The 27,239-nt window shown below is 53.2% G+C and overlaps 1 protein-coding gene, 1 long non-coding RNA gene and 2 other non-coding genes across 6 annotated transcripts; 3 read left to right on the forward strand and 1 right to left on the reverse strand.

The window, feature by feature from the left end:
* The first annotated feature begins 18 nt into the window (after positions 1-18).
* LOC122437152 lies at positions 19-4,651 on the forward strand. The gene is made up of 6 exons (XR_006268185.1): positions 19-137; positions 662-744; positions 1,190-1,275; positions 2,830-2,926; positions 3,037-3,114; positions 4,121-4,651. It is a non-coding gene; the product is annotated as an uncharacterized LOC122437152 (long non-coding RNA).
* LOC122425460 lies at positions 1,030-1,107 on the forward strand. Its single transcript, XR_006264855.1, has one exon. It is a non-coding gene; the product is annotated as a small nucleolar RNA R38 (small nucleolar RNA).
* On the forward strand, positions 2,599-2,683 carry LOC122425465. Its single transcript, XR_006264857.1, has one exon. It is a non-coding gene; the product is annotated as a small nucleolar RNA R38 (small nucleolar RNA).
* Positions 4,393-23,361, reverse strand: ST6GALNAC2 (ST6 N-acetylgalactosaminide alpha-2,6-sialyltransferase 2). Of its 3 annotated transcripts, XM_043461724.1 has the most exons (9): positions 22,902-23,344; positions 18,968-19,031; positions 14,780-14,954; positions 13,985-14,153; positions 13,429-13,567; positions 10,918-11,021; positions 9,086-9,169; positions 7,259-7,358; positions 4,393-6,133 (listed from the first exon to the last, which is right to left on the reverse strand). In XM_043461724.1, exons 1-9 carry the CDS (start codon positions 23,024-23,026, stop codon positions 5,966-5,968), a joined length of 1,128 nt encoding a protein of 375 aa, XP_043317659.1. In that variant the 5' UTR covers positions 23,027-23,344; the 3' UTR covers positions 4,393-5,965. The 3 variants fall into 3 exon arrangements, with proteins under 3 accessions (XP_043317659.1, XP_043317667.1, XP_043317650.1); XM_043461732.1 differs by lacking the exons at positions 4,393-6,133; positions 7,259-7,358; positions 9,086-9,169 and adding exons at positions 10,212-10,307; positions 10,731-10,776 and having other exon boundaries at positions 22,902-23,354; XM_043461715.1 differs by lacking the exons at positions 4,393-6,133; positions 7,259-7,358; positions 9,086-9,169 and adding an exon at positions 10,245-10,776 and having other exon boundaries at positions 22,902-23,361.
* Between the last annotated feature and the right edge of the window lie 3,878 nt (positions 23,362-27,239).

Genomic DNA, 27,239 nt, shown 5'->3' on the forward strand with positions numbered 1-27,239 from the left:
TTCCGTGAAGACTTGCGCGCAGGCGGAAACCCGCCCTCTCTTCCGATGCGGGTTGCATGGCTGGAAGTCATGGTTTCCTCGCTGTGGTTGCAGCAAGGCCAGCGACCTCGGGCCTTTGTCGAGGGAAGGCTGCGGAGGTGGGTAAACAGCTTATTCCTTGATACGGCGTTAGCATATTTGGTCTCCCGCTGCTCGAAGGCGGAATAGTGACGCTAGGCTTGGTTCCCCCAAACCCCACCCCCATAGGTGGTTGGGAGGATTAACTTGAGATACTCGGGGAGAAAACGCTTTCCAAAGGGCGCGAGTTTTTGTTACTGAGGGGAGAGAGAGCCCAGGCCCACCTTTGCACCGGGAGCGTCCCTCCTTGGGGAGAGCGGCTTTTCCATCCTGCGCAGCTCCCAGGCCTCACGGCCACCCAGGCGCTGAGCTTGCAGGCCCAGCGGCCCTGCTGGTCCCCAGGTCCTCCCACGGGGCAAGCTCGCAATTAACATCCAGGGTATTAACGTCTAAATATTTGGTTTCCTGCTGGAGTGCCTTGAGGACGGCCCCAATCAATTTTCATTTAATTCTACAGCTAATAATCAGTGGCGTGGTGGACTTTGTTTGGAGGGCTGTAGTTTTATAGCGACCCTTAACATGGTTATGTTTTTATTCCCCACAGGCCTTTCTTTGGCATCTGCAGAGACGGTGAGCAGCAGACCTGCAGGTTGAAGCTTAGAAGTAACGAATGGAAATCTGAAATAGGTAAGAATGCATGTAGGCAGGATCCTGTGTGGGCAACAGAAATGAGAAAGCTGAGATGGTGTTAAGGCCTGCCACACACCGCAGCTCTGAATCCTGACTGACTGTGGACCAGTTGCGGGTCCTACCCCGAATCCAGAAATAAGGATGGTCTCTGTGCCAGTGTAATTGGGGCCGCTAGGTGTCGCTGTTGGAAACCAAAGTGGATGCCACTGCATTCACGGGTAAAAGGGAGACTTGGAACTTGAGCTGTAAAGTTGATTGAGATTTAGAAATATTGGTTACTGGTTGAGCTGAGGATGATTTAAAGTTATCCCTGTCTGAAAAGACTTCTGTTGTGAGGAATTCTAACTTGCTGAGGCTCAACGTTTTAAATAACTTCTGAGGAATGAATATCTTAAGTTTGTTCCTGTTAATGTGTTATCCATATTTCCCTTTTAAATTAAAGATGTAGGCTGTGGGCTTTGAAAAAAAGTCACATGAAAACCATCATCCAGAGATGTAAGGATCCGTGTGATGAGATTTCTATAAATGGTAAGAGTTTTAACTTTCACAGAATTGCATAGATTATGGTTCCTTTAAGTGTTGGCTTGTTATATTTCAGAGATGTGTGGGTCTTACCACACATTAACAGCTGTCTGAGAGATACTTTGTGTAGACCTTCTTGAATAGTTTTTGCTTTTAGTGCCCAGAGAAGAGAAATAGTTTGAACTCTTTCCTAAACCCCTTGCCAAGCACCCTCACAGTGGTTGTTACAACGCTGTATGAGGTAGATGTTTCCCTATGTTGCTCCCGAGTAAGGAAACTGAATTAGTGATTTCATTTGCCCAAAGTTACACAACTAGGTTTTTTTTTTTTAAGAACCATAAAAATATAGCTATAAGTGATTTTGGAAGGGGGACATTATTAAGCTTTATTGAGATATAGTTGAACAACTGGTTACTGAGTTAGGCTAGTGGTTCTCAACTAGGGGTGGAGAGTGTTGCTGGGATCCAGGCGATGCCCCTAATTACCCCATAGTGCACATGACAGGTCCCCCACCACCCTGACAAAGAACTCCCCACCCAAAATGTAGAGTTGAAGTTGAAACCCAGTGTTAGACTAACCACTAACTGTGGTTACCAGGTAACCACACCAGAACCTTGTTTCTTCATTTCTAAAAGACAGGAGTGGTGCTTTTCAGACCTGGCTCTGCACCTATAAAATGTTCCTGGACCCCACCTCCAGCCATGCTAAGATGGGTGAGATGGCTCTAGAGTGTGGCCCAAGAATCACGAGTGGCCATTTAAGAGCAGATGTGGAGGAACAGTGAGATGATCTGATCTACTTTTAGCTCAGGGATTTTTATTACAGCAAGGTTATAGTACTGGCTATTTTTAAGTAGCTCTCAGGGCAGATCTATAATCCCTATCTTAAAGAACTGAAAGCCACATGGTTGCTCTGCAGTATCATTTTGCACACAGGTGAGCAAAGGAGAAGTGACCTTCTTTGGTGTTGATTCTTCTTGGCATCAGGCACCCTTTGTTCAGCTTGCCTTCAGTGGTCTGGCTGAAAGGAATAATCCACACTGTTTCAGGCATTTTTACTGACAGCCCAAAGATGCTGAAATATATACTTGGCTACTAGACACTTTGTGCTCAGGGAGACCTTGGCTTTAAAAGGACAGGAACTGTCACCGTGTCAGGTCTGGGATGCTGGGTACAGCTAGGCACTAGATATAAAGTTTTTGCCCTTGAGGGAAAGCACATTCTAATAAAGTAGATAAGATTGAATGAGTTCCCGGGAGAGGAAGTAAAGCTGAATTTGGTAAGGAAAACATAGTTTGCTTGTGCTGTGGATTGGCAGCTGGGTGGGGAGCTGAGTCTATGATGATGTGAAGTTATCCCTGTCTGAAGGCCAAAAAAAGGCCTTTGAGTGTGGAATCTGGATATCTGAGACTCAGTTTCCCTTTAGAGAAGGGAAACTTTAGAGAAGATTGAGGCCTGGTTTATTTGGTTTGTTTAATGCCTGAATTAACAGTGAGCTATATGAGAGATACTTATGTGGACCTTCTTGAATAGGTTTTCCTTTGCAATTTCCCCTCTCCAGGTACAGCTTCAGTTTGAGGCCGAAAAGGATACTCCAGAAAAACACACTGGCTGCAGTGCTGTGGCGGCTGCCCTGGACCTGACGTGGAATTTCTCTCGTGTGTAATAGAGAAAACAGGCCTGGGTGGATGTTCTTTTTGTTTCCTCTGGCCCTTGGGTTGTGCTGAGTGGCAGGGAGACTTTGACATAGGTCTGTTTTCTTTGCTAGGTGTCTGCAGCGTGTGAAACAGAACTGACCTGCTTTACCTAAAGCAAGTGAAACCGTTCGTCTCCCATTGTTTGTAATGTAAGCTTTCTGTTTCAATTTTAGTATATGTGCTGCCGAAGCAAGCACAAGCTTTCTGTTTCTATCGTACGTGTCCGAAAGAATCCCCACAAGCCTGTGATGGTTAGTTATCCCTGTCTGAACATCTTGACTGAGGGAAAACAATCTGTTCTGAGGCTTAAGGGCTGGCCCTGGGCTCTTAAAAGCAATTCAGGCTTTATAAGGGATCAGACGGAATGCACTCCAAAGGGAGTTGTGCTCACATACCCTGCCCAGACCTCAGTCCTGGTACCCCATCCCTTGGCCACTTGAAAACCAGTGGTGGGCTGCCCTGTCACCCTTTGGCTCTGAGGGCACAGGCCATAAGAGGTGGCAGAAATGGGCAAGTGGCCCAGATTTGGCTTATGCTCTTATTGTGGAATGAAAGAGTGCTTGTCACATAGTTCAAGAAAACGAATGCGCTCTTTGAGACAGACGGCAATGGAAGATGTATGCCGGCTGCGGCAGTGAGCACACTTCAGGACAATCTGATCTCTCTCTTGCCTTTGTACTATATCCTGAATGTCAGGAAAGAAGGGGTACCATGGCACTAGCATGGTTTCCAGGTGTCTTGTTTACACAGGGCACTCTCCTGGGGTTAGCCCAGCTCTTGTCTAAATGGCATGGCTGGCTTGTGAGCGAGAGAGTGTCAGAGTGGCACTGGGCTTTGTTCCCATTGAAATGCCACGCTTTTCAATGATGAAGTGGGCACAGATTGCCTTTCTTTTCTGCTGAAGTTGGGAGGTATGTGCAGCTCTTCATGTGTAAGGTCACATATTTGGTCACCAAGGAAACTATATTTGGGGTGGGATTTAAAGAACTAGAAAACTGGTCCAAGCAGCCTACAGCCTAAAGCAAAACATAGTGAAAGGATGTGTTAACAAGTGGGAAGGTCTACCTGCTGGGTTACAGTCTGTTTCTGAGTGGACTTGACAGTTCTGCGGGACCCAAGTGAACCTGGAGGGGTTTTTGTGTTTTGTTTTTTAAGCTCTGCCGCACGTGAACCCCGGCCCTTGGCAGTGAGAGTGCCGAGTCCTAACCATTGGATCACCAGGGGATTCCCCGAACCTGTATGTTTGACTTCAGAGGGCGTCTGAATATAAATGCTCCCAGCACTTGGTGGGTGCTCTTTACTGGACCCTTGCCAGATTCTATTCTCTCAGATCACCGTCTCCTGGAAAGAGGCATTTGGGACCCACTAGCCTGCACTGTATCAATCTGGTTGTGCCTTCCACACACACAAACACACAGGCAAAATGATAGATTGTTTAGAATGAGTTCCTTCAGGATTGCCTCTTGTAAATTAAGGTATAACAACATTTGCAGTACCACACACAGAGTTGAGGTGATCTTGGTGCAGTGGGGGGACCGCAGAGATTATACAATGAAACTTACATGTACACGCTCTGTTGAAGACTAAGGGGAAACAGGTGTTCAGCCTAAAAAAACCTTTCTCAGTGGATTTCTACAGTGTGTCTTGGGTTTAACTTTAAAGCAAATTAAAACATTTAAAAGTTGACTTACTAGCATTTGTGGATTCCAGATTGAGATCCGTTGTAAGAGCAATGATTTCTTCTGTGAATCAGCTCATTCTTTTATAAATGAAAGTTTCAAGTTTCTCACTAAATCGATCTTATACAGTTGACTGGTTTTGCTAGCTACAGATGTGATGGGAATAGGGAAAAAATAAACTACGGGGGGAAAGGCATCAGGAAGCCATGCTTTCTCAAGTAGCTGCTATAGTAGTTAAATCCTAAATGTCCTTTCTCTTAATCACCCACCTTAAGTTTCTAAAGCAGCAGTGTTGTACGGAGAGGAATGACCCTTCAGAACCAGGGCCCAGAGGCCAGGTTCTGGGTGGGAGGCTCTTGCCAGCCAGCCCTGGGGAGACCTCCCCAGCCCGCTCCCCTGCCTTACAGGGTGTGGCAACACCACACGAGTCAAACCCAGGGTTTGTGTGCGGAGCTTTGTAGTGGTCATTCAGTTGATTTACACTTTGAAGCCTATATAATCTAAAAGAAAGCTGCCTGTATCCAGTCAAATGACTGAAGCCTTGATAGTCAATGTCCGGTGATGAGGGTTTGTTACCCAGTAATGTCCTTTTGGTGATGGGATGGTAACACATCTTCACTGGGCCTTTAATCAGAGGCCAGAACTTTTCCGATGGTTCAGACTCCATGCTAAACACCATGCGTGATACACTACTTTCCCCAACACAAACACAGACACAATGGTTATCCATCATTTATGCAATTAACTTCAAATGACTTTCTGCCTTTTGTGCTCCCACTTTATCAGGGGGCAGAAATCAGTCAGTTCCCTTTCTCAGAAAAGCTGTTCCAGCATGTCCTTCAGGTGAACTGCTTTGGAGTCTGAGGCTGGACATGCTAGTGGGAGGATTTGGGCTGAAAAGTGCTTTTGTTTCTACTGCTTGAGAGGCCCTGAGCCACTCCACTGACCTAGTTGGTCCATGCCACTGCTGGCTTGGAAGTGTTCAGCTCTGAAGGATGCCTGCATGCTCACGCTGGTCAGTCTCATCTTGAGAGTGTTCTTTCTCTTAAGTTTTAAAGATGAGCCCAGCAGAGCAGTCTTTTTCTTTGACCAAGGTTGGGTTGTCTACCTGGGCCCAGAGGAGTCTCCTTGGATGAGCTAAGGACAAGGCAGGGTGTCCCACAAAGAGCAGTCTTCAGTGACATTGACACATCCACTCTGTCCTCTGTAGGGAAGGGGTTAGGTGGGTATCAAGGATAGAAGACACAAGAAGGTAGCTTTAGTTACTTGAGGGTCCCAGGGCCACAGCTCTGCAAAAATAAAGGTCTTGGATGCCTTTGGGTCACCGCTGGTACAACCAAAGGATGCCAGCCTTGTGCAGGTCCCTCCAAAGGGTGGCTTCCAGGGACAGGTCGTGGTTTGCGTAGAATATCAGTGGCTTCTTCATTCGATCGAAATAGTGGTCAGAAAATTTCTGGTAGTTGCTTGTGATGAATCCATAGGCGCTAACCTGGACAAGGACAGTTAGCATTTGAGTTAGCATTTGAGCTGCTGTGTGTGAAGGGCTTCCCTGGCACTCAGATGGTAAAGAATGTGCCTGCAGTGCAGCCCCTGGAGGAGGGCATGGCAACCCACTCCAGTATTTCCTGGAGAATCCCCATGGACAGAGGTTCCTGGTGGGCTACAGTCCATGGGGTTGCAGAGTCGGACACGACTGAGCATAGTGTATAAAGTGACAGGAACTTATTGTGTGAAGGTGAGGTTAAACAACCGTTCTCACCCACATTTTCATACCTGCACTGTGCTCTTTCTGCACATTTTCTCATCCAACTTTAAATAATTGTAGATACTGTCCCCATTTTACAAATGGGAAAATGGGCTCAGAAAGATAACCAAAACATGTGTCCCCAGTCACAAGCTAGTAAGTAGCTGGGCTGGGTTTTGAACTCCGGTCTGTGACACCAAAGCTGTGATCATTATGCTCAAGGTAGAGGCAGAAAGCCCCTTACCTCCCGTTTCCTGTTCTAACAGTGACTGCAGGCCGGAGAGTCCTGTTTGAAACATGGAAAAGGGGACCAGAGCCCAGTGGTGCTTGGCCTCCAGCTTTTGTGCCTGGGTCACCACTACCTTTCCCTGAAAACTGCTTCTCAGCCTCTTTCTCTGCAGCTCACGTGGGTACCACCTCAGCAAGAATTGGCTCATGGAGTGATTTCAGAGACTCCACGTGTGGAAGGTTGCCCACCTCAGTTTGAGAGTCCTCCCAAAACACATGACCCTACCCACTTTGGTTGAGATTTTGCTTTCACAAGAGCACTTGGGTCGTATGTCCCTTAAACACCATGTGCAGTGGCTGCCCTCGGGCAGAGGGTGAAAGAACAAGCCCGGGGAAAGGTGGCCCTGGGGAGGAAGGCAAGACTGGGACCAAGGCTGTCCCCTAAGGGACCGAGAGCACTTCCTCCACCCCATTCCCTAGACTAGATGGCTCGTGCAGCTGGGGAGCCTTCTGTCACGGAATGGAGGCTCAGAGTCCCAGGTCTGGGCTAGCAGGCCTCACGCAGAGGATCTCATGGATGGAATAAGGTTCCATTCACACCAGCTTTGCTGCTGTGGGCTCCTGAAAGAGCAGACCTCTTACCTGGTCACAGGTATGCAGAGCTGTCAGCAACATGAGGGCCCCAGTACTAGGCATATATAGGTCTCCAAATTTTGTGTTAATCAACTTGGATTTCAAAAACCTGGAAGCAAAAAGAAGCATCAGAACTCAAAGACTTCGGAGGACTTCCTTGGTGGTCCAGTGATTAAGAATCCGCCTGCCAGTGCAGGGGACATGGGTTCAATCCCTGGTCCAGGAAGATCCCACATGCTGAGGAGCAGCTAAGCCTGTGTGCCTAGAGCCCGCACTCTGGAGAGGCCACCAAAATGAGAAGCCTGCACCCCACAGTGAAGAGTAGACCTTGTTCACCACAACTAGAGAAAGCCATGCAGTAAAGAAAACCCAGTGCAGCCAAAAATAAAAACAACCAAGACTTTTGGTCTTGCACATCAGCTTGAGGGTTGTGCCGTTACACCCACTCAGGCAGGTTGGAAAATGGCAAAAATTTCTGGCCCTTCTACCCTCACCCATCTGTCATTTGGAAAAGGATGAATTATACACAAAAATCTTTGGTTGAAATAACACCGTAGGTAATAGAAGCAGTGAGGAGGAACAGGCCCTGCCGAAGAACCACAGGTGAGACTCTTCCCTTTCTCCCACTCTCTAGAAGCCTGAATCCAGCCTAACTTGCTTTTCCTCTCTGCGACACCCTCCCACACCACAATGTCTAGGGCATAGTTGGTATAGTTATTTAACCTGACACCTAAATTTCTACCTCCAGACTGGCCAAGCAGGAGCCACACATGACAGAGTACACGTAGGTCCTGTGACTGGGCCGCTAGTGAGATGGTGCGCACGTGTGCGTGCACACGTACATGCTTTCAGACACCCAGATGGTCCAAAAGTGAGGCCACAGTATGGTGACCATGAGCCTTGACCTCAGCCCAGGGTTCTCATCTAGGCCTTGCCAGGCAAATCGCCTAGCCTCTCAGCCCGTTCTTCCTCTGTTGAGTGGTCTTCAGTTTGCCTCCCAGACCCTCCTGCCGCCCCTGGCCTGCTCTGGGTCTTGGGGTGCTAGCCTGGGGCTGCATGCAGTAGGTTTCCCAGTTGTGCATTGCAGGGGCTGCCCTGTGCGTTGTAGGTGGTTCAGCAGCATCCCCAGCCTCTGCCCACTAGGGGCACTGAGGTCGCCTAGTGACAACCAAAACTCTCCAGACAGGACAGTGGACCAGCCTCCTGCTGAGAGCCACTGATGGAGGGTGGGGTGGGGGTGGAGATCTGCAGGCAGGGGTTCCCCAGGCTCCTCCCAGGGTCATCCTGTGTGGGCCTGAACACTGGCTTCCACTAGTCCCCGTACAGTCCCACACTTATGGTCCCTTTATGCCCGGCCTAAGCTTTGGTGAACATTTTTGGTAAGTAAGCCTGTTGAGTTTCCTATTTCCTGTCTACCTTGACTGATAGAACATCACCTCCATCAATGTATTTAACCTGGGGGCTCAGTGGTAAAGAATCCACCTGCCAATAACGGAAGACTTGGGTTCAATCTGGGTCCAGAAGATCCCCTGGAGAAGGAAATGGTAACCAACTCCAGTATTCTTTCTGGGAGATGCTATGGACAAAGAAGCCTGGTGGGCTACCATCCATGGGGTCACAAAGAATGGGACAGGACTGAGGGACTAAACAAGTAAATGAAGCAGTGTAAGTGCTGTGGGGGGCGGGGGGCGGCCAGGGTGGTCCTCGGCACATGGCCCAGCTTTGGGTTTCATCTTCCGGGGAAAAAGCCAGTGCTACCGGGCAGGTGTGGGCTGAATGGTGGGGGTCCGAGGGGGGCGGGGAGTTGCTCCCAGCACCACCCCTGCCCGCACCTACCTCTCTGTCAGGTAGCTGATGAAGTCTGGATGGAGTAGCTTGAATTTGCTGACGGAGGAGTCCGGTCCAAAGTAGGTCTGAGGCCTAGGACCCACGGTAGAAGTGAACAGAGCGGCCCGAGCCGTCGTAGGCCGGGTTGTGCAGCGAGGAGAGGTGAAAGGAGCTGGGGCGGTGGCGGTGGGCGGACCGGTAGGGGCGGGGCTGGGCGTAGTAGCGGGAGAAGGGGGTGTAGAAGGTGGCGGGCAGCACCGTGGGGACCACGTGCGGCTTCCCGCCCACCAGGACCTCGGTGGGCGGGGTGTAGGAGAGGGAGGAGGGGGGCGTGAACAGGGCGGGGGGAGACGGGTAGGAGCAGCTGACCCGGGGGAGGTGCGGAGGGGGCGGGAGGAGAGGGAAGTACAGCGAGTCGGGGGGCTTGCGCGGGCGGTCCCGGACCCGGCAGGGGAAGGAGCAGGGGAAGCACTGGTTCTGCGGGAGGGGCGAAGTAGGAGGCTGGAAGTAGGGGGTCTCTTTCATGAAGCGGGGCACGTAGGGGGTGATGTAGGACGGGATGCCCCGGATGGGCCCGAGCCCGATGTAGGAGGCTGAGGGCGCGGGGCTGTGGGCGGGCGACTTGGCGCCAGGCAGGGGGGGAGTTTGGGAAGAGTTTCGGGAGAGGGATTTCAAGCCAGATTGAGAGGGAGATTTGGAGGCGGGTGGAGTGGCGTTTTGGGAAGACCCCCGAGGCTGGACATGAGGGCTGGGGGCCAGGGAGGAGGCCCGGGAAGAAGGCTGTGAGGCATTTGGGGTGGCAGGGTGAGAGGGGGGACGGGAAGACCCCCGGGTGGGGGACGGGGAAGGAGCGGAGCCGCCAGAGCTGGCGTAGGGCTGCTGGTTAGTGTGGTTGGATCTGGACTGGGAGGGGGACTGGGCAGGGGACGGATTAGGGGAATGGGAGGGGGAGCTCATTGGTGTTGGGGAGGCTTAATGTCCACCCGATGTCTTTGAGCCAGCCCCCCCCCAACCCCCAGGAGCCAGTCCCGTCTGGGTCGCAAAGCCCACTCCCGGGAGCTGCCCCAGGCGATTGTTGGGTCATCAGCAGGTGGGGGCGGGGCCCAGGGCGGGGCTGGCGGAGCCGGCCTGGCCCTCGAGGGCTTAACCCCTAAGGATGCCTCAGAAGGTGCTCTTTGAGGGTGGGTGAGACGTCCAGGGTCCAGCGCGACAGGAGGGCCGGTCCTTGCGGCTACAGGGGTTGGTGCAGATTTGTGAGGACCCGACTCAGGGACAAAAAATTGTCTTCGGCACCACAGGGAGAAGGTTCAGATGAGGCCCGGACATGGTTCAAAAGAGCCGGACACGGGCCTGCTGCCCAGGAAGGTGGGGGAGGACGAACAGAGGGCCCTTTGTTCCCACTCTGCAGGACACTGGGCCCACGTAGCCTGCTCTCCCATTTCATGGGCAGTCTTGGGAGGGTGCCTGCCAAGGAGTGGCATGGGCCCTGGCCCCCACTCTTGGTGTCCAAACACAATGCACCCCGCAGGACAGCAGGGCCAGCTGCGGACAGGCCAGCTGGGGGGCTGGGCGGGTTATGGGGACCGCAGCTGAAGCTGAGGGGCCAGGCCTGCCGGCCCCCTTCCAAAAGGAGCCCCTTGAACCTGCAGCCCACCTGGTCAGGAGGGTCCCTGGGGACCAGCAGCGTTACTTGGGCCTTCCTGAGGGTAGGATAAAAAGAAGAGTTTACTCTTCTAATGCTCTGGTGGATTCCTGGGGCCTTTCTGGCCGCCTTCACCTTTCCCATCCGACAGTGGACCCGGGAGCAGTACCATGCCCTATTTCCCTGCTTGCCGGCTCACCTGTCTCCTTTATCGGTGCCCTCGGGGACAGGCACACCCAGGATGGTGGATCTCAGCATCACGTAGTCACGGATGTCCGAGGGGATGAAGATATAGTGCAGGTTCTGTCGGGGGTGGGGACAAGATCACGGGGGCTTCCTGCTCCGAGTGGACCGCCCTCCACCCAGTCCAGCCCCCTGCCCTGGCAGGAGCGTTTCCCTTCTGAGTCTGTAATTTCCTCTTTCAGGTGCCCTGTTCTTTCAGGTTCCACTGAGGGTTTCAGCACTCAATCCCACTGATACTCTTCCCTTCAAGGAGCTGTGCTTAACTGCCATTCCCTTGAGTGGGCTGGACTGAGGGACTAAGAATTTTTCTAATGGATAAGAAAAAGTGGGAGTAAGGAAGGGTGTGTGCCCCCACCTTGGAGAGGGGGTCATAAAAGACACTGGAGCGTCCTTGCTCTCTGGGATCACTTGCTCTGGGTCGAGTTAGCTACCCCCTCGGGGAGACAGTGTATTAGCCTGCAGAGGGGCCGGCGTGGTGAGGGCTGTGAGGGAGCCCATCTTCACCCTGGCCCCAGGCGGGCCTTCTACTGACCGGCAGCCCCTGTCAAGCCTGACTGTGACTAGTGGGAGACCCTGAGCCAAAACCACTCTGATGAGGGACTTCCCTGGTCCACTGGTTAAAACCCCACCTTCCAACACAGGGCCGCAGGTGGGTTCAGTCCCTCATCAGCAAACTAGGGTCCCACATGCTGGTGGTGTTTGTATGCTTAGTCACTCAGTTGTGTCCAACCCTTTGCAACCCCATGGACTATAGCTCGCCAGGCTCCTCTGGCCATGGGATTTCCCAGGCAAGAATACTGGAGTGGGTTGCCATTTCTTTCTCCAGGGGCTCTTCCCAACCCAGGGATTGAACCTGCATCTCCTGTGTCTCCTCAATTGCAAGTAGATTCTTTACCTGCTTTGTCATCTGGGAAGGGCTTCCCTGATGGCTCAGACAGTAAAGAATCGGCCTGCAATGAGGGAGACCCAGGTTGGACTCTGGGTTGGGAAGATCCCTTGGAGAAGGGAAAGGCTACCCTCTGCAGTATTCTTGCCTGGAGAATTCCAAGGACAGAGGAGCCTGGCGGGGTACACTCCATGGGGTCGCAGAGAGTTGGACCACATGACTGAGTGACTAGCACTTCCATGCTGCCAGAGGAGGCTAAGAAAAAAAAAGTGGACAAAGTCACTCTACTGAGCTGCTCCCGAATTCCTGACCCATGAAAACTGCAAGGTAAGCAGTGTTTGTTGTTTACAGCTATGAGGTTTGGGGGTCATTTGTCATGCAGCTATGGAGAACTCATACAGGTTCTTCCCAGGTAGCACTATTGGTAAAGAATTCACCTGCCAATGCAGGAGACATGAGAGACGTGAGTTTGATCTCTGGGTCAGGAAGATCCCCTGGAGGCAGCATGGCAACCCATTCTAGTATTCTTGCCTGGAGAATCCCATGGACAGAGGAGCCTGGCGGGCTACAGTCCATGGGGTCGCACAGAGTTGGACACAACTGAATCCACTTAGCACGCACGCATACAGGTTCTATGGCTACACCAGAAATGAAACTGTGCCATCTTGTTTCATCATGAGCTAAAAGAGGCCTCGGAGCACGGATGCTGTGGCTAGGACACCCCTGACTTCCCTGGTCGGAGGAGGAAGCTGCTGGAAACTCAAGTCAGCCCTCTTGAGCACCACAGCACCCTTATCAGCACCCTTATCCTAGGACCTCCCCGCTGCATGTGGTAGCCAGCCTGCTCTAGAAGGGGAAAGAAAGTAAAAGTCGCTTAGTTGTGTCCACCTCTTTGCAACCCCATAGACTATATGGTCCATGGCATTCTGAATTCTCCAGGCCAGAATACTGGAGTGGGTAGCCTTTCCTTTCTCCAGTGGAGCTTCCTGACCTGGGAATCGAGGTGGGGTCTCCTGCATCACAGGTGGATTCTTTACCAACTGAGCTATCAGGGAAGCCCTCTAGAAGGGGAAGCATGGTGTTAGAGCAGTTGGGTGTGGTTGAAAGAGCCTGGAAGCAGCAGACAGACTCAGGTTCCAGTTCTCAGGGGCTGCTGTGGTGAGTGTGTCTGGGGTGGGCATGGAGGAGACACTCAGTAAATACCCTCTGGCTGGCTGTGTGCTGCTGAGCTCTGGGTCAGGGGTTAGTTTGGGTTTGAGTCCGGCTCTACTGCCGCTCTGCTGAACGAAGGGGCCCGGAGCCTTAGTGCCCTTCCTAGTAAGAGGGGGCTAACCTCTGTAAAGTTCCCAGCATTCCTTAAGCCTTCAGTAAATATTAGTCATTCATGCTCCACTCCAGAACTTTCCTGGTCCTGAGCCACAGGGCACCCCATCACACAGGCCCTAGATCCTGGCACACAACCTGCCCATCCACTGGGCTGGGGCTTGGGAGCCCCGTGGCCCGCCCCATGGTGGGATGGGGGGGCGGACAGGAAACAACGGCGCCGACTGTCAGGGACCATGGTGCCCACTGGGGCCTCACCTGTCCCTGCGGCACAGAGGTGAAGCCCACGTTCGAGTAGGAGATGAGGGAGTTCTTCATTGTGTTCACGGTGAAACCGTAGAAGGAGATCTTGGTGCCCACGTCATTCTCGAAGCCTTTGATCACCGCACCATTGAGTCTGGTCCAGACAGAGGCTCGTCAGCCTGCTTGTGGCTACACGGTACTGCATGTTGACTTCCATCACCAGGCTTCTGCCACTCCCTCTACCCACGGCAGCCCCAGTGCCTGGTCGCCAGCCCCATCCTGACAACCGGGCACCTGAAGGGATGCCCTGTGAAATGGGCGAAGCCAGCCCTGGCATCTCCTTCCTCCCGGGTCCCCTGGGTTGACCACAGCCTCTCGAGTCTTCAGGGTCTGTCTGCCTAACACCCTTGTCCACGCCTGCCCGCCCATCACAACTGCTGAACTGCCCGAGGCTGCTGCTGCTCCATTAGCCCACGCCCTCACCCACGATGCTCCCCCCGGGGGGCTGGCTGGGGACCAGCTCTCCACCCAGCTCCTCTCCTACTTCCTCCCTGGCCCCTGGCCCACATACCTGAACACATAGTCATGGGCATCGATGTTCTGACCCTGGCGGGAGCCATTCAGAATGCCTCCATTACCCACCACGGCACACCGGATGCAGCCAGGAAGCAGCTCCCTGGGGACGGTGAACAGCCTGGCGCTCTCTGAGCCATTCAGGAGGCTGAGGGTGGAGGCGATGGCTGTGGGACAAGGTGGGGCACCGTGAGGGGCACTGGGGCCTTCCCGAGACTCTTCCTGGCACCCCGCACCTGCCTGAGGCCTGACACCAGCCCCCTCTCGAGAGGCACAGAGGGTGGAGGACAGTGAAACGTCCGTGGGAGCAGGACACCTGCAAAGAGGGTGGTGGGGCAGGAGGGTTGGCCGTGGCCCCAGTCATCTCGAGAACTCAGATAACCAGTCCTCCCAAGACTTTGCTTATTCCAAAAGGAAATAATTTGGGGCCTGTGGGGATGGGGTGGAGGGGCTGGCTTAAAGTGGAGGGGGCTCTGGGTGGTCTCTTCCAGCAGCAGCCATCAGTAGGCTGTTTGAGGGCTCACAACTGCCATCCTCGGCCACCTTTGGACACTGGCCATCTTTCATGCTAGGGAGGCCCCAGGAGGGCAAGAGCCGCTGGTGGCAGGGGTGGGGTGGGGCGGTAGCCAGGCCCCTCTCTTTGACCCTGGTAGAGGGTGCTTGTAGAGGCAGGGAGTCTCCCAGCTGTGGCGTCGAGCTTTGAAGCCTGGCTGGGAGGAAGTGAGGAGAGAGGGGCACCGTGGCCCAGATGCAGGAGGAATGGACTAGTTGGGGCCAGAGGGCTGAAGGTTACCTTGGTGGGAGAGCCCCCGCCAGCCATAGGGGGCTTTGTGCTGGCTCAGGCTGTCCCAGAGCTGCTGGGTGAAGACGTCCCCCGACAGCAGCACCGGAGTGGAGAGGTTAAACAGATTCCGGAAGCGAGGGTCCCGCTGAACGGCGAGAGAAAGTGGGTGTCGACAGAGCAGGTTCTGTGGGTGACAAGATAAGAGGACTGTTTCTTTTTTTAATTTACTTATTTATTTGGCCGCCTTGGGTCTCAGTTGCGTCATGTAGGATCTTCGTGGTCAGGCCTCTCTAGGTGTGGCACGCGAGCTCTCCAGTTGCACCGTGGGCCTAGCTGCTCTGAGGTATGTGGGATCCCCCTTCCCCAGCCAGGGATGGAACCCGCGTGCCCTGCACTGCGTGGCAGATTCTTAACCACTGGACCTGTAGTGTTAGTCGCTCAGTTGTGTCCGACTCTTTGTGACCCCACGGACTGTAGCCCACCAGGCTCCTCTGTCCATGGGATTCTCCAGGCAAGAATACTGGAGTGGGTTGCCATTTTCTACTACTAGGTGGGATCTCCCCTGATCCAGGGATCAAACCCACCAGGGAAGCCCAAGGACCCCCAGGGAAGTCCCCTAGGGCTGTTTCTGGAAGGTGGGGTGGGTGGGAGCCTTCCAGGGAGCCTGCACACCCCACAAGAGGGCTGGGAGGGAAGCACTGCCCTTCCCCCTCCAGACTTAGGCCACCCCCTAGATGTTCCAGCCAAGCTGGCCTGTAGCGCAGCGGCCCGGTGGGGGTCAGAGAGCTTTCTGGATTTACCCTGCTGAGCCCTTCTCCCTGGATGCCACGTCTCTCGGGCCTGACGGCTCTGGCCTACTACTTCACCTCACACTTGAGGGGAACTTGAGGGCACTTTCCCACAAACGGGTAAGATCTGCCTGCCATGTGTTGGAGGAGGTCCACCCCAGGCCTTGGAATCCATCAGCCTGGTCCAAACCCTAGCCCTGGCCGTCCTTGCTGCAGTAGGGTTCACGTGGAAAGGGCTGCTGGGAAGATTTGTGATGTCTTTGACCAGCCGGTGCCTATCTTGAGTTGAATAGTGTCCCCTCTCCCAATTCATGTCCACCCCAAACCTCAGAACATGACCTTATTTGGAAAGAGGGTCTTTGCAGATGTAATTGGTAAGGTGAGATTATACCATAAGGTGGCTCAGTGGTAAAGGATCCACCTGCAATGTAAGAAGGTGAAGGAGATGCGGGTTCGATCCTTGTGTTGGGAAGATCCCCTGGGGGAGGGCTAGGCAACACACTCCAGCCTGGAGAATCCCATGGACAGAGGCGCCTGGTTGACTACAGTCCATAGGGTTGCAAAGAGTCAGACACGACTGAAGTGACTGAGCCACACACATAGATGGAGTATAACTTATAACGTACTAAGGTGGGCCCTACATTCAATGACTGGTATCCTTATAAGAAGGCATGTGCTAGGCTTCCCGTGGTGGCTCAGGGGTAAAGAATCCACCTGCCAATGCAGGAGACATGGGTTCGATCCCTGATCTGGGAAGATCCCACATGCCATGGAGCAATGAAGTCTGTGCTCCACAACTATTGAGCCTGTGCTCTAGAGCCCGGCAGCCGCAACTATGGAGCCCATGGGCCGCAACGGCTGAAGTATGTACGCCCTAGAGCCTGTGTTCTGCCTCAAAAGGAGCCACGGCAATGAGAAGCCCGTGCACCATAGCTAGAGAGTAGCCCCCGTTCTCCACCACTAGAGGAAGGCCCATGCAGCAATGAAGATGCCGCACGGCCAAAAATAAACAAAAATAAAATCAGACAAAGAAGGCACGTGCTGATGGCAGGGGGTGGGGGCAGAGAGTGAGTGATGCAGCTCCAAGCCGGGGGATACCTGGAGTCCCCAGAAGCTGGAAGAGGCCAGGAGAGATTCTTCCCTAGAGCCTTCAGAGGGCAGCTGGCCCTGCTGACACTTGACTTTGGACCTCTGGCCTCTAGAACTGAGAGAGACTCCATTTCTCTTTTTTCAGTGATGCATAAAATGAAGATAGAAGCAGTTTTACACCCATTCACTGGTTAAGAAACATCTAGAAAAGTGAAAATGTTAGTCGCTCTGTTGTGTCCCACTCTCTGCAACCCCATGGACTACAGCCTGCCAGGCTCCTCTGTCCATGGGATTCTCCTGGCAAGAACACTGGAGTGGGTAGCCATTCCCTTCTCCAGGGGATCTTCTCAACCCAGGGATCAAACCCAGGTCCCCTGCATTGCAGTCAGATTCTTTACCGTCTGAGTCACCAGGGAAGCCCAAGAAATATATAAGTAGTTCTCAAAATATGGCACTTGACCTTGGAAAAGAACAGACATTTGCTTGGGGATGTGGGCTTCGGAAGGGTGGCAGTTTGGGAGTTATCGTGAAGTGGTGGGAAGCCGGTTATACAACATGTGATGAAGCAGATGGCTGTCTGAAGTGTGCACGTGCATGCCTTTTGGGTATTCCTACATGATTCCCTTCGGTGGAGTATGGTTTTCTGCATTTACTAGTGTTCTGGCTGACAAAATCACTGATAAACACATACGAAATTTGGGTTCTGCTCAACTTGTTATACTCCCATAGCAATCTTTATGGACCAAATTCATGCTTTAAAAGCAAGCATTAAGCTGAACTGACTGCATCAGTTTCACTACTCTTCAGTTCATCGTAGGGATGTTTTCCAGGGCCGCCTTTACAAGGCTCCAAGAGAAAAATCTTCAGGTCTCCGTATCCAGAAAGGCTGCACTTGGCTTGGGCAGCTGGCTTGCTTTTATCTCATGGACAGGGTGGCAAGCTTTCCTTCTTTGTTGTCGTCACAGGGAAGCTCAGAGTGCATCTCTGACACCCTCTGGCATATTTTCCATGCACTTATCTGACACTGTCTAACTTTCTTATCTTTATTTTTCCTTTACCTACTTCTTCATTTTATTGTTTTTTTCTCCCAGGTCATATATATCCAAAAGACAAAAGCTGAAATCCTTTTGTTTTTAAACCAGGTGAGGAAATATGTCAATTAGCATCAAGTAGCTCAAGGCAAAAAGGACTTTAGGAAAAGTAAAGATGACCTGGCCAAGTGCTTTAAGACACTTGAGGCCTTTCTTCAGCCAGCCAGCCAGGCGTCCACCTGACCTCTGTTCCTGGGGTGGTGGGGGTGGGGTCTCCATCACCTGCTGGGGGGCAGCTCGCTCTGCCGCTGACAGCTCTGCAGTCACTCAGCCTTGCATGTGGTGAGATCTGGCCCCCGTGAGACCTCAGTTAACAAGTTCCAGTGTCTTGGGCATGAAAAACAACTCTTAAACCGGGATCAGGCTAGAACTACACAGTCATCATCCCACTAGACTGTAGCCCACAGAGAGGGTGAGGGCGCCTTGCTAGGGAGTTCAGAGCCAGCCCCGGGGTCCGACCAGAGGCTTGAATCCCTGTGCCACCTCTTCCCCACGGGTAACCTGACAGGGTATCTCTGTGCCTCATGTTACTGTAAAAGCTGCCTCCCAGCCGTGCCGACAGGTCTAAGTGAGAGAATGCAGGTAAGATGCTTGAGATGCCTGTCGGGCCACGGTCAGTGTGCTCTGTTAGAGCGGGGGAGCTCCCTGGGCTTCGTGTTTACTTCATGGTAAACAGTTTAAAGGACTTCTCAGGTGGTGCTAATGGTAAAGAGCCCTCCTGCCAATGCAGGAGAAGATCCCTGGAGGAGGGCATGGCAACCCACTCCAGTATTCTTGCCTGGAGAATCCCATGGACAGAGGGCTACAGTCTATAGGTTGCAAAGAATCAGATACGACTGAAGCGACTTAGCATGCCTGCACGCAAACAGTTTAAATGTGAGTTTTACAGTAAAAAGACACTTTGAGGAGTAGAATATAAAAGAGAACTTTTAAAGATAAATCAAGATTTGCAAGAACTTTTCTGCTGGCTATACCCCAAGGAGTAAAGATGGAGTCATGTTTCTCTGCTACTGGGGTGCAGGGACCTCAGTGGTCAGGTCTGAAGAGTGCTGACTGGCTGGCCCCTCAGTTCTGCGCTCCATTCTCTGGGTGGGGAGGGGGATGTAAGGGGGTGGGGGGAGAAGAGGAGGGGTTTCCAGAGGGCTCCCGCCCAGCCGGCTCACAAGAATGTTCTCATTCCCATTTTTCTTTCCCCTCCTACCCTGCCACAGGTTAGCCCACCACTGTACCTTTCTCGTCCTAGAATTCGATGCCTTGGGTCCGAAGAAAGCTTGAGACGATGACGTGGTATTCCTGGGGGAGAAGGTGGAAGTAAAGCCGGGGTCTGACCTGCCCGGGGAGCATGCTCCTCTGGTAACTCTGGAGCCTGACTGTCCATCAGGGTCTGATTTTTTATTTTTTCCCCTATGCTCTGATTCTTGCTCATCTCTGTCTCTTTGGGCACAAATAATTATCACCTGTTCTGCCTAGCCCCTTGGCAAGTGGCTGAAATGTGGAATGTATGGGAACAGTGAGATGGTGGTTAAGAGATGAAAATACAAAACAGGAAAGATTGCCAGCGCCCTGGGCTCGTGACCATCTGAGCGGTCTCCCTGTTAAGGCCCCAGAAACAGGTGTGAGATCCCAGGTGCCCTGGGCCCCCTTCACCTGGCGAAAGGGGTGGGGCCAAAGCCGGACTCCGTGGGTTTGGGTTCCAGGATCTCTGGAAGCCACTGATCTTAGAAGCTCAGTGTCTGTGTCTGTCAGCAGGGATGATCATGCAGGTACGAAGATGGTCAGATTGAGAGGCTAGGGCCTGGGACCCTTTGCTGCAGTGCTTGCACTTGGACAAACATCTCCTCCAGCAACAAAATGCAAAATAAACTACAAGGGACTCAAAGTAGCTGAGTACATGTGGCAGTTGGGGCAAATTATGAACAAAGAGATACAGAAAGACCAAAATCTGAGCAGAAGCAGGTATGCACATGCGCCCTGCACATGACACCTCTAGGGTGGGCCACCTAAGCCACCTCTCTGGCCCGATCCCCCGGGCCCATCCCTACTGTCACCCTGTAGAAGGAACCAACTCACCGCACCCTCCCCCGCAAACCCCAGGGAGCAAGCAAGAGAACCTGGTACTGGTTTTGCTTCCTATTGCTGCAGCAGGGGCCCCAATAAAGTCCTGCCTGCATTGTTGTTGGGAGCCTTCAAACAGAGTCTGTGTTATCTTCTGTAAGAAATGTCTTCTAAATATTAGCTATTGTTACCTAAAGGGCAAAGGGAAGGGACCCTGTGACAGCCGCAACGACCCTGACCCTTCTGGAGGGAGGGAAGGGTCTAGGTTACTGCCCCACCCCCACCTTCCAGGTGCTAGGTGGTCCCTGCACGTGTGTGTGTGTGTGTGCACGCACGCTTAGTTGTGTCTGACTCTTTGCCACCCTATGGACTGTATGTAACATGTCAGGTTCCTCTGTCAATAGGATTTTCCAGGCAAGAATACTGGAGTGGGTTGCCATTTCCTCCTCCAGGGGATCTTCCTGATCCAGGAATTAAACCCGTAGCTCCTGCATTAGCAGTAACATTCTTTACCACTGAGCCACCTGGGCAGAGGGCAAACAAGAAGGAACAGGAGCCCCTATCCATTCAAGAGGGTGGTCAGGCTACTCCCAGACTCCTCCCGCCTCCCCTACAACCCAGAGGGAGCAGGTGGGGAGGATCTGAGATCAGCAGTTTCGAAGGAAACAAAGGCTTCCAGTGACTTGCTTCCAGGCACCAAGACCATTTAAGCCACAAGGGCGCCTGGACCCCACCTGCCTTCAGGGTTGTGAAAGACTTTGGAAGAGCAGGCCAGAAAAAGCAGAGCGATCCCCTTTCCTCCACTCAACCCAAATCGGCCAACCACGAAACCCTGTAGCTCCTCTCGGAGGAGGAACTGGGACCTTGGTGTTCAGCCCAGGTGGCCTTCAGGAACCCCCAGGGAACTTTTGAAAAACACCAGAATTCTGATTGGATGGTTCTGGGTCTCCAGTGATTCAACCCCCCTTCCCCCACTGTCATCCCTTCCTCCCCAGTGATTCTAATGTGCAGCCAGGCTCGGAACCTGACAGAGGAACTGCTGAATGGGCGGAATAGAAACAGGAGGGAGCCCTGAATCGCTCGGGTCTCAGGAAGGCCAACTCGTCTCCAGAGCACCCCTTCTGCTCAAGAGACTCCCCCGACACCCTCCCCCAGAATCCAAAGGCTTTTAGACACCACCCTGGGAATAAGGCTTCTCCCGTGGCTCAGTGGTGAAGAATCCGCCTGCAATGCAGGAGACAAAGGGTTTGGTCAGGAAGATCCCCTGGAGGAGGAAATGGCAACCCACTCTAAAACAAGTCTAGAAATCCCAAGCCCAGGAACTACTGATTGGACCGGTTCCACCCACTAACCAGTAAGGAGAGCCTCATCTCCCATCTCCAGTGTGCCAGGCCTGGTCCCAGCACAGCGGCTTCCCCTGGATTCCCCACTGTAGCCCGGGAGGGCTGCTTTTGATCCCCAGGTGAGGGGGTCACACAGCCTGCTCGCCCTGCTCAGATTTCCATCCCACCTGCCCCTCTACTTGTCCAGCTCCTAATGAGGCTGAGTTTGGACCTGGCCCCTGGGTTTAGCTAAAATGCAAACATCACCGAAACATCAAGGATATGGACAGGTCGTACTAGATTTTTAAAACATGAAAGGTCTTTTTAAAAAGCTTTGTTGAGGTATAATGGATGTTCAGTCAACTTCATATTTATAGTGGTATTAGTTACTTTTGAAGGATGTTCAAATAAATGTGTTTCAAAAAATCTTTATAGAAAACTGATACGGATCTCCTTTCTTGATACCTTCAGTCCTTTTCAGTCCTTATCCTTATGCAATGTCTGACTCCAAGGAGGCAAAGTAAACTTCAGGTGTTGCCAGCTAGAGCATCTTTGGTTCTAAACGGAGGGGACACATAATCAATGGCAAGCGTGTTTCATATTGTTTTGCAACACTGGGTGCCCTTTGACTTTGTTTCCTGAGTGTTTTTGGTTTTGTGTTTTAGTCGCTAAGTCCTGTCTGAGTGTCTGACTCTTTTGTGACTCCATGGACTATAGCCTGCTAGGCTCCTCTGTCCATGGGATTTCCCAGGCAAGGATACTGGAGTGGGTTGCCATTTCCTTCTCCAGGGGATCTTCCTGACCCAGGGATTGAACCTGGGTCTCCTGCTTGGCAGGCAGATTCTTTACCACGGAGCCACCTGTAGAGCCCCATTCCTGAGAGCAGACACGCATTCTGACTTCATTCCCTTTAGTGAGGACTGTGTGTGTGGAAAAGCACTGGGAAGGGAAAGCCAGGGCCCAGAGGCCTCTGCACCAGGCTGTAGGTACCTGTGGGGCCTCACAAATCCAGATGCTGGGCACAGCTCGGTCCACCTTCCAGAAGTAAAGCTAAATCCCTTTTAAGGTTTCTTCAGTAACTGGAACCCTGACCTACCAAAGGCAGGCTCTCAGGTTTCTCCTCCTGGGGCACAAGTGAAAGGAAGGTGCCCAGGGTCAGCGAGGGGGAGCGGAGCGCAGCAGGAGCAGCTCGGGGAGGGAAACTTGGATGGAGCCCAAGGCGGGCCCCTGTCCACCTCTTCACCGGATCGCGCCCAGACGGGGCTTATCAAAATAAACAACGGAACAGAGCGGGAGGAGAGAAGCCAGCCGGGCGCGGGGAGGGCGGGGACCACAGCAAGCCGGAGAGGCGCGACCTGCCGCCGCCTGGCTGAGGAGCCGCGCGCAACGCCGGACCTGGGAGACTTGGGTCCCTGCCCCCAAAGTAGAATCTGAGAAATGTGACGTTAGCGAGGGACACTTCATGGAAATCTGGGACTGACTTTATCTGATTCCGATGTCCCAGCCAAAGCTGGACAAAGGGTTTCTAAGCAGGGCCGGAGGGAAGTCAGCAGAAAGCTGTTGGGAGTGGATCTCCGGTGCGCAAGGGGCGAAGCTCCTCTTGGATACGGCAGCCGCTGTGGGACCCCCGGTGGCACGAGTTTAACACCGGGGTGGAGGCTCTGGGTACAAAGGGCCGCAGCCCAAGTCCCCGCGGCAAGCCTCCCCAGAGGGCGGCCCGGCCCCGGGCTGGGCGCCCAGCGCGTCCCCTGCGCCCTCCGGACAGGTCCCGCGCGGCAGCTCCTACCTGGCTTCGGTGCGGGGCCCCAGGTGCAACTCCACCGCCGAGGAGTACAGGGCGACCAGGATCCCGGAGCAGACAGCCGCGAGCAGGAGCAGCGGCCAGAAGAGCCGGCCACGCGGGAGCCCCATGCAGCCTCGGCCCGAGGGCGTCCCGTCGGCAACCGACCCGGGCGGAGAGGAGAGGCCCGGGTGTGCCGGGCTGGACTCCCGGAGTCGGCCGTCCGGCCCCGCCCGGCCCCGCCGCGCCTCCCGCCCCGCCTCTCCCCCTCTGCGGGCTCCCGGGCTCCGGACGCCGCCGCACCCCTGGGGGCTGTGCGGCGGGTCCCGGAGGCGAGAGTGTCGCGCCGGCACCCGGAGCTGCCCGCGCCTTTCAGGCGCTACCGTCTGTCCTCTGAACTTGGACAGCCCAGCCCAGAGACGCCGGTGTTGGGCAGGGCGCTTCCCGGTACGGTCAAGGGCGGGCGAGCGCGCGCTCCGGGGGCTCCGTGGGGCCGCGGGGCGCAGGGAGACGCCGCCACCTGCCGCCTGGGCCGCGCACTGCGCCCTCGCCCACCCCGCCCTTCCACGGGCTCACGGCTTCCTGGCACCCGAGGCCCGTGGGAGGGGCGGGGAGCATGGAGGGTTAAACCCCGACCGCTCAGACCCCGGGTGGAGTTGGAGGGGGTGAGGCAGGGGGCCTGCCCGGGATGGGAAGGACGGGAGAGCTGAGGTTGTCCGTCTCCCTCATTTGGTGACTGGCCAGAACCTTCAGTCATAATGTGTCCCTGTTACAAACCCGGGGCAACCTGGAGATCTCAGCAACCCAGAGACACCTGAAAGGTGTAACAGAGGCTCAGGTGTCACCAGGAAGGCCCGGGGAAGCCCGGGCACCCGTGCCCTGGAAGCAGAGCCTTTCCAGGGGTGAGCAGTAGATGAGAAACTGTATTCTCTGGTGGACATCATCCCGGCCCCAGAAACCTGTGAAATACCCTAGACCCTGAACTGTCAGCAAATGCAAGGATGACAGGCACCTGCAACCCACCCACCCCCAACCGTGCCCCAATCCTCATGTAAAGGACAAGCCTGGGTGCAGCAACAGGTATCTGTCTAATTGCAAGGCTTTCGGGAAAACTTGCTGGAGCCTCTGCTCTAGGGCTGGAGCAGGTCCTTCAGGTTCAGTTCACACTATTTAAAAAATGCCGCCCCTGGCTACCCTCCTGTCGGACCGACTTAAACTGATGATTTCAAGTCTTTTAATATTTATGGTTTTCCATCCCCCAAATCCCTGTCTCTGTTACTTATCCCTTGATCAGCACCTTCTCCCATTTCCTCAGGGGTTGATAAAACATCAGACCTCTCTCTAAGTCCCTAAGTCCCAAACCTACCCCCAGCCCCTTGTGGCTCAGACGGTAAAGAATTCTCCTGCAATGCAGGAGACTGGGGTTTGATCCCCCAGTGGGGAAGGCATGCCCTGGAGGAGGGCATGACAACCCACTCCAGTACTTTTGCCAGGAGAATCCTATGGACAGAGGAGCCTGGAAAGCTACAGTCCATAGGGTCGTGAAGAGTCAGACACCACCGAAGTGACTTAACATGCACACAAGCACATCTGTATTAAGGATTTGGGTCCACCTCCAGTGACTAAAAGGCAAGTACCTCAGGACTTCCCTGGTGGTCCAGTGGCTAAGACCCTGAGCTTCCAATGTAGGGGGCCCAGGTTTGATCCCTGGTCAGGGAACTAGATCCCACATACCACAACTAAAGGTCCCCAGTGCCACACTAAAAAGATTCTGCATGCTGCCACTAAGATCCTGCACAGCCAAATAAATAAATATATACATATATATTTTTAATTTTTTTTAATATATATTTTTAAAAGGTAATACTCCACTAAGACCAGAGCTTCCTATCTACCACGTGGGGTTCTCTTTCCTGTCTGCAGCCTCCCGTGTCGTCGCCTCTCCACTGTCTCCCAGCACATCAGTTCTCTCCCTGAAGCTTTCTTTCCTTTCCAGCCAGGCCCCTGGGGGTCATAATCTGAGAGCTACTTTCATCGTAACCCAGATTCTCCTGTGTTCCTGGCTTTCCGCCCAGCAGAACTCCGACCTGGATTCACACCCTGATCGGCCTGTGCAGTGTCCCCTCCCCTACGCTGCCCGCTCCCTGGCCTGGCTGGGAGCTGCTGGCTGCAGACTGTTTCATTCCAGAGTAGAATGGTACCCACTGGGCATCAGCTGGGCTCACCACACCAGCCATTTCCCCGTCCTTGGTTAGCTCCAGCTTCCATCCTGCCCAACAGGGGTTCCAGGATGTCACCTCAAGCCTCCTTTCTCCCTGCCATACCTCCAAGAGGGGAGCTTCAATTTCCCAGGCCCCCAATTACAAAGGCACCTCCTGGCCAGAACGTGACGGGTCTGAGGTTTACCCTGTGATCAGGCTAACAGGTCAGCCTGCTACAGTTTTATGGATGCTGGCAGAAGACGTGAGACTCTGGGGTCAGAGATGAATGACTTGATTACTGGTGGCACAATGAGCAACGTGAACTTCATGATGGTGCCCCCTTGCTCCTCAGACCCCAAGAAGGTGAGGCAGAGGGACCCAAAAGGGGCCACACAGCGGGTTTGCTGCACATACAGTGGGTTTGCCCCACTGCTGAGGAACCTTGAACAAGGGAAACCAGAATCTTTTACAATGGGCTGCAAGCAAACCTGCCATTTCCCTCGAGGCAGGCATTAAAAATTATACTGGAGGGACTTCCCTGGTGGTGAAGAGGTTAAGACTCCGATCTTCCAGTTCAGGGGATTCGAGTTCAATCTCTGGTCAGGGAATGAAGATCTCCTTACAGGGCACTGCCAAAAGACTTTTTTTTTTTCTTTTCAAAAGACTTTTTTTAAAGAGAGGAAAAAAAAAAAACAAAAACAACTTAGCCTGGAAGTAAGAAAATTTGTCCTCTGCTCCAGATGGGGGTATTATCTTTATCTTCCAAGACAGTTTGCTGTATACCAACATTCTTGGAAAGAGAGTCTGGGACAAAAGGCAGTTAGTCCATCTGCTGATGTGTGCAGAAATGTGATTCACCCGGTGAGGGCTCCCAATGTGTTAATGTCCATGCCTCTTCACTTGCACCCGCCCAAGCTCTCCTCCTGTAAAAGCCGGCCTCTCTGCTGTGTGCTCCCACCTCTTTGGGTCGCCCTCTGGCAGCCGTCCCTTCCCGACCTACAGGGTCCTTGTCCCGGCCTATGCGTGTGTGCTCAGCCGCTCAGCTGTGTCCCTCTCTTTTGTGACCCCATGGACTGTAGCCCTCAGGCTGCTCTAGCCTGCTCTGTCCATGAGATTTTCCAGGCAAGAATACTGGAGTGGGTTGCCATTTCCTACTCCTGGGGATCTTCCCAACCCAGGGATCGATCCCTCGTCTCTTGTGTTTCCTACATTGGCAGGTGGATTCTTCACCACTGTTGCCACCTAGGAAGCCCCCCTGGGCTATGAATATATCCCAAAGAGCTCATCCTAAAAAGCAAAACAAAGTCAAACAAAACCTCTGTTGAGCTGACACTCTTAACTACCCTTTCCTTTTCATCCTCGTTCTTGTTGGGACATCCACGCTGTTACCAATTCTCTCTGAAGCTGGTTTCTTTACCTACCTCCCCACTGAAACTGTCCCACGGAGGCCACCAGGGCCTGCGTCATTACCCGTGGAACAGTGGAGCAGACATTTTCCAGTTCTAGTCCTGCTGCGACGGCCTCTGAATTTGAATTTTGGAAAAAAAAAAAATGAAAGTGTCATCTTTAGGACTCCTTTTAGGTGTTTGTTAAATCCAGCATCTGACCACGCCCACAAGGTAGTTTCTGCTGACTGCCTTTTTCCGGTTTAACAGTCATGCTTTCTTGTGTGGACCTGAAACAAACAGATGGCCAGCTATTTCAACAGTAAAACTGGTTTTATTTGAGCTACTGTATAGCACAAGGAACAGTTACTGCTCAGGGTTCCTGGCCTCTTTAATCAACAGAAATTGATCAGAAGCCAGATAAGAAATTCAGGCAAGGCTTTACTGGGGGCCAGAAGGAACTCTTGCTTGCTTGATCCCCGAGGAGGGGCACGCTTGTTCCTTACATGGGGTCAGGGTAAGGGTGTGTCCAGGGGTTGGGCCAGAGGAGTGGTGGCTTAGGTGGTTTGCCCACCCCTTGGGTGGTGATGTGTGCAGGGCGTGTGCCCGGTACCATGCTTTTGTTCTCAACATCCGGTCTTTAAAAGTGGCACTTGGGTTTTTTGGTCTGTTTGTGTCGTCTGGGTACAGAACTGGCCCCAACTGTGTATACACGCAATTATTTTTATTTTTTTAATTTATTTTTTAATCGGAGGAAA

This window comes from Cervus canadensis, chromosome 1 (genome assembly GCF_019320065.1).
Source record: "Cervus canadensis isolate Bull #8, Minnesota chromosome 1, ASM1932006v1, whole genome shotgun sequence".
Lineage (NCBI taxonomy): Eukaryota > Metazoa > Chordata > Mammalia > Artiodactyla > Cervidae > Cervus > Cervus canadensis.

What these genes read in the sequence shown, in the direction of transcription:
- ST6GALNAC2 (XM_043461715.1), bottom strand. Translation starts at nt 23,026, where the DNA reads ATGGGGCTCCCGCGTGGCCGGCTCTTCTGGCCGCTGCTCCTGCTCGCG. An exon ending in CGAATTCTAGGACGAGAAAG is followed by an intron (nt 14,955 to 18,967) that starts GTACAGTGGTGG and finishes TGTCACCCACAG; the next exon opens with AACCTGCTCTGTCGACACCC. An exon ending in GCCCATGACTATGTGTTCAG is followed by an intron (nt 13,568 to 13,984) that starts GTATGTGGGCCA and finishes TGTCTGGACCAG; the next exon opens with ACTCAATGGTGCGGTGATCA.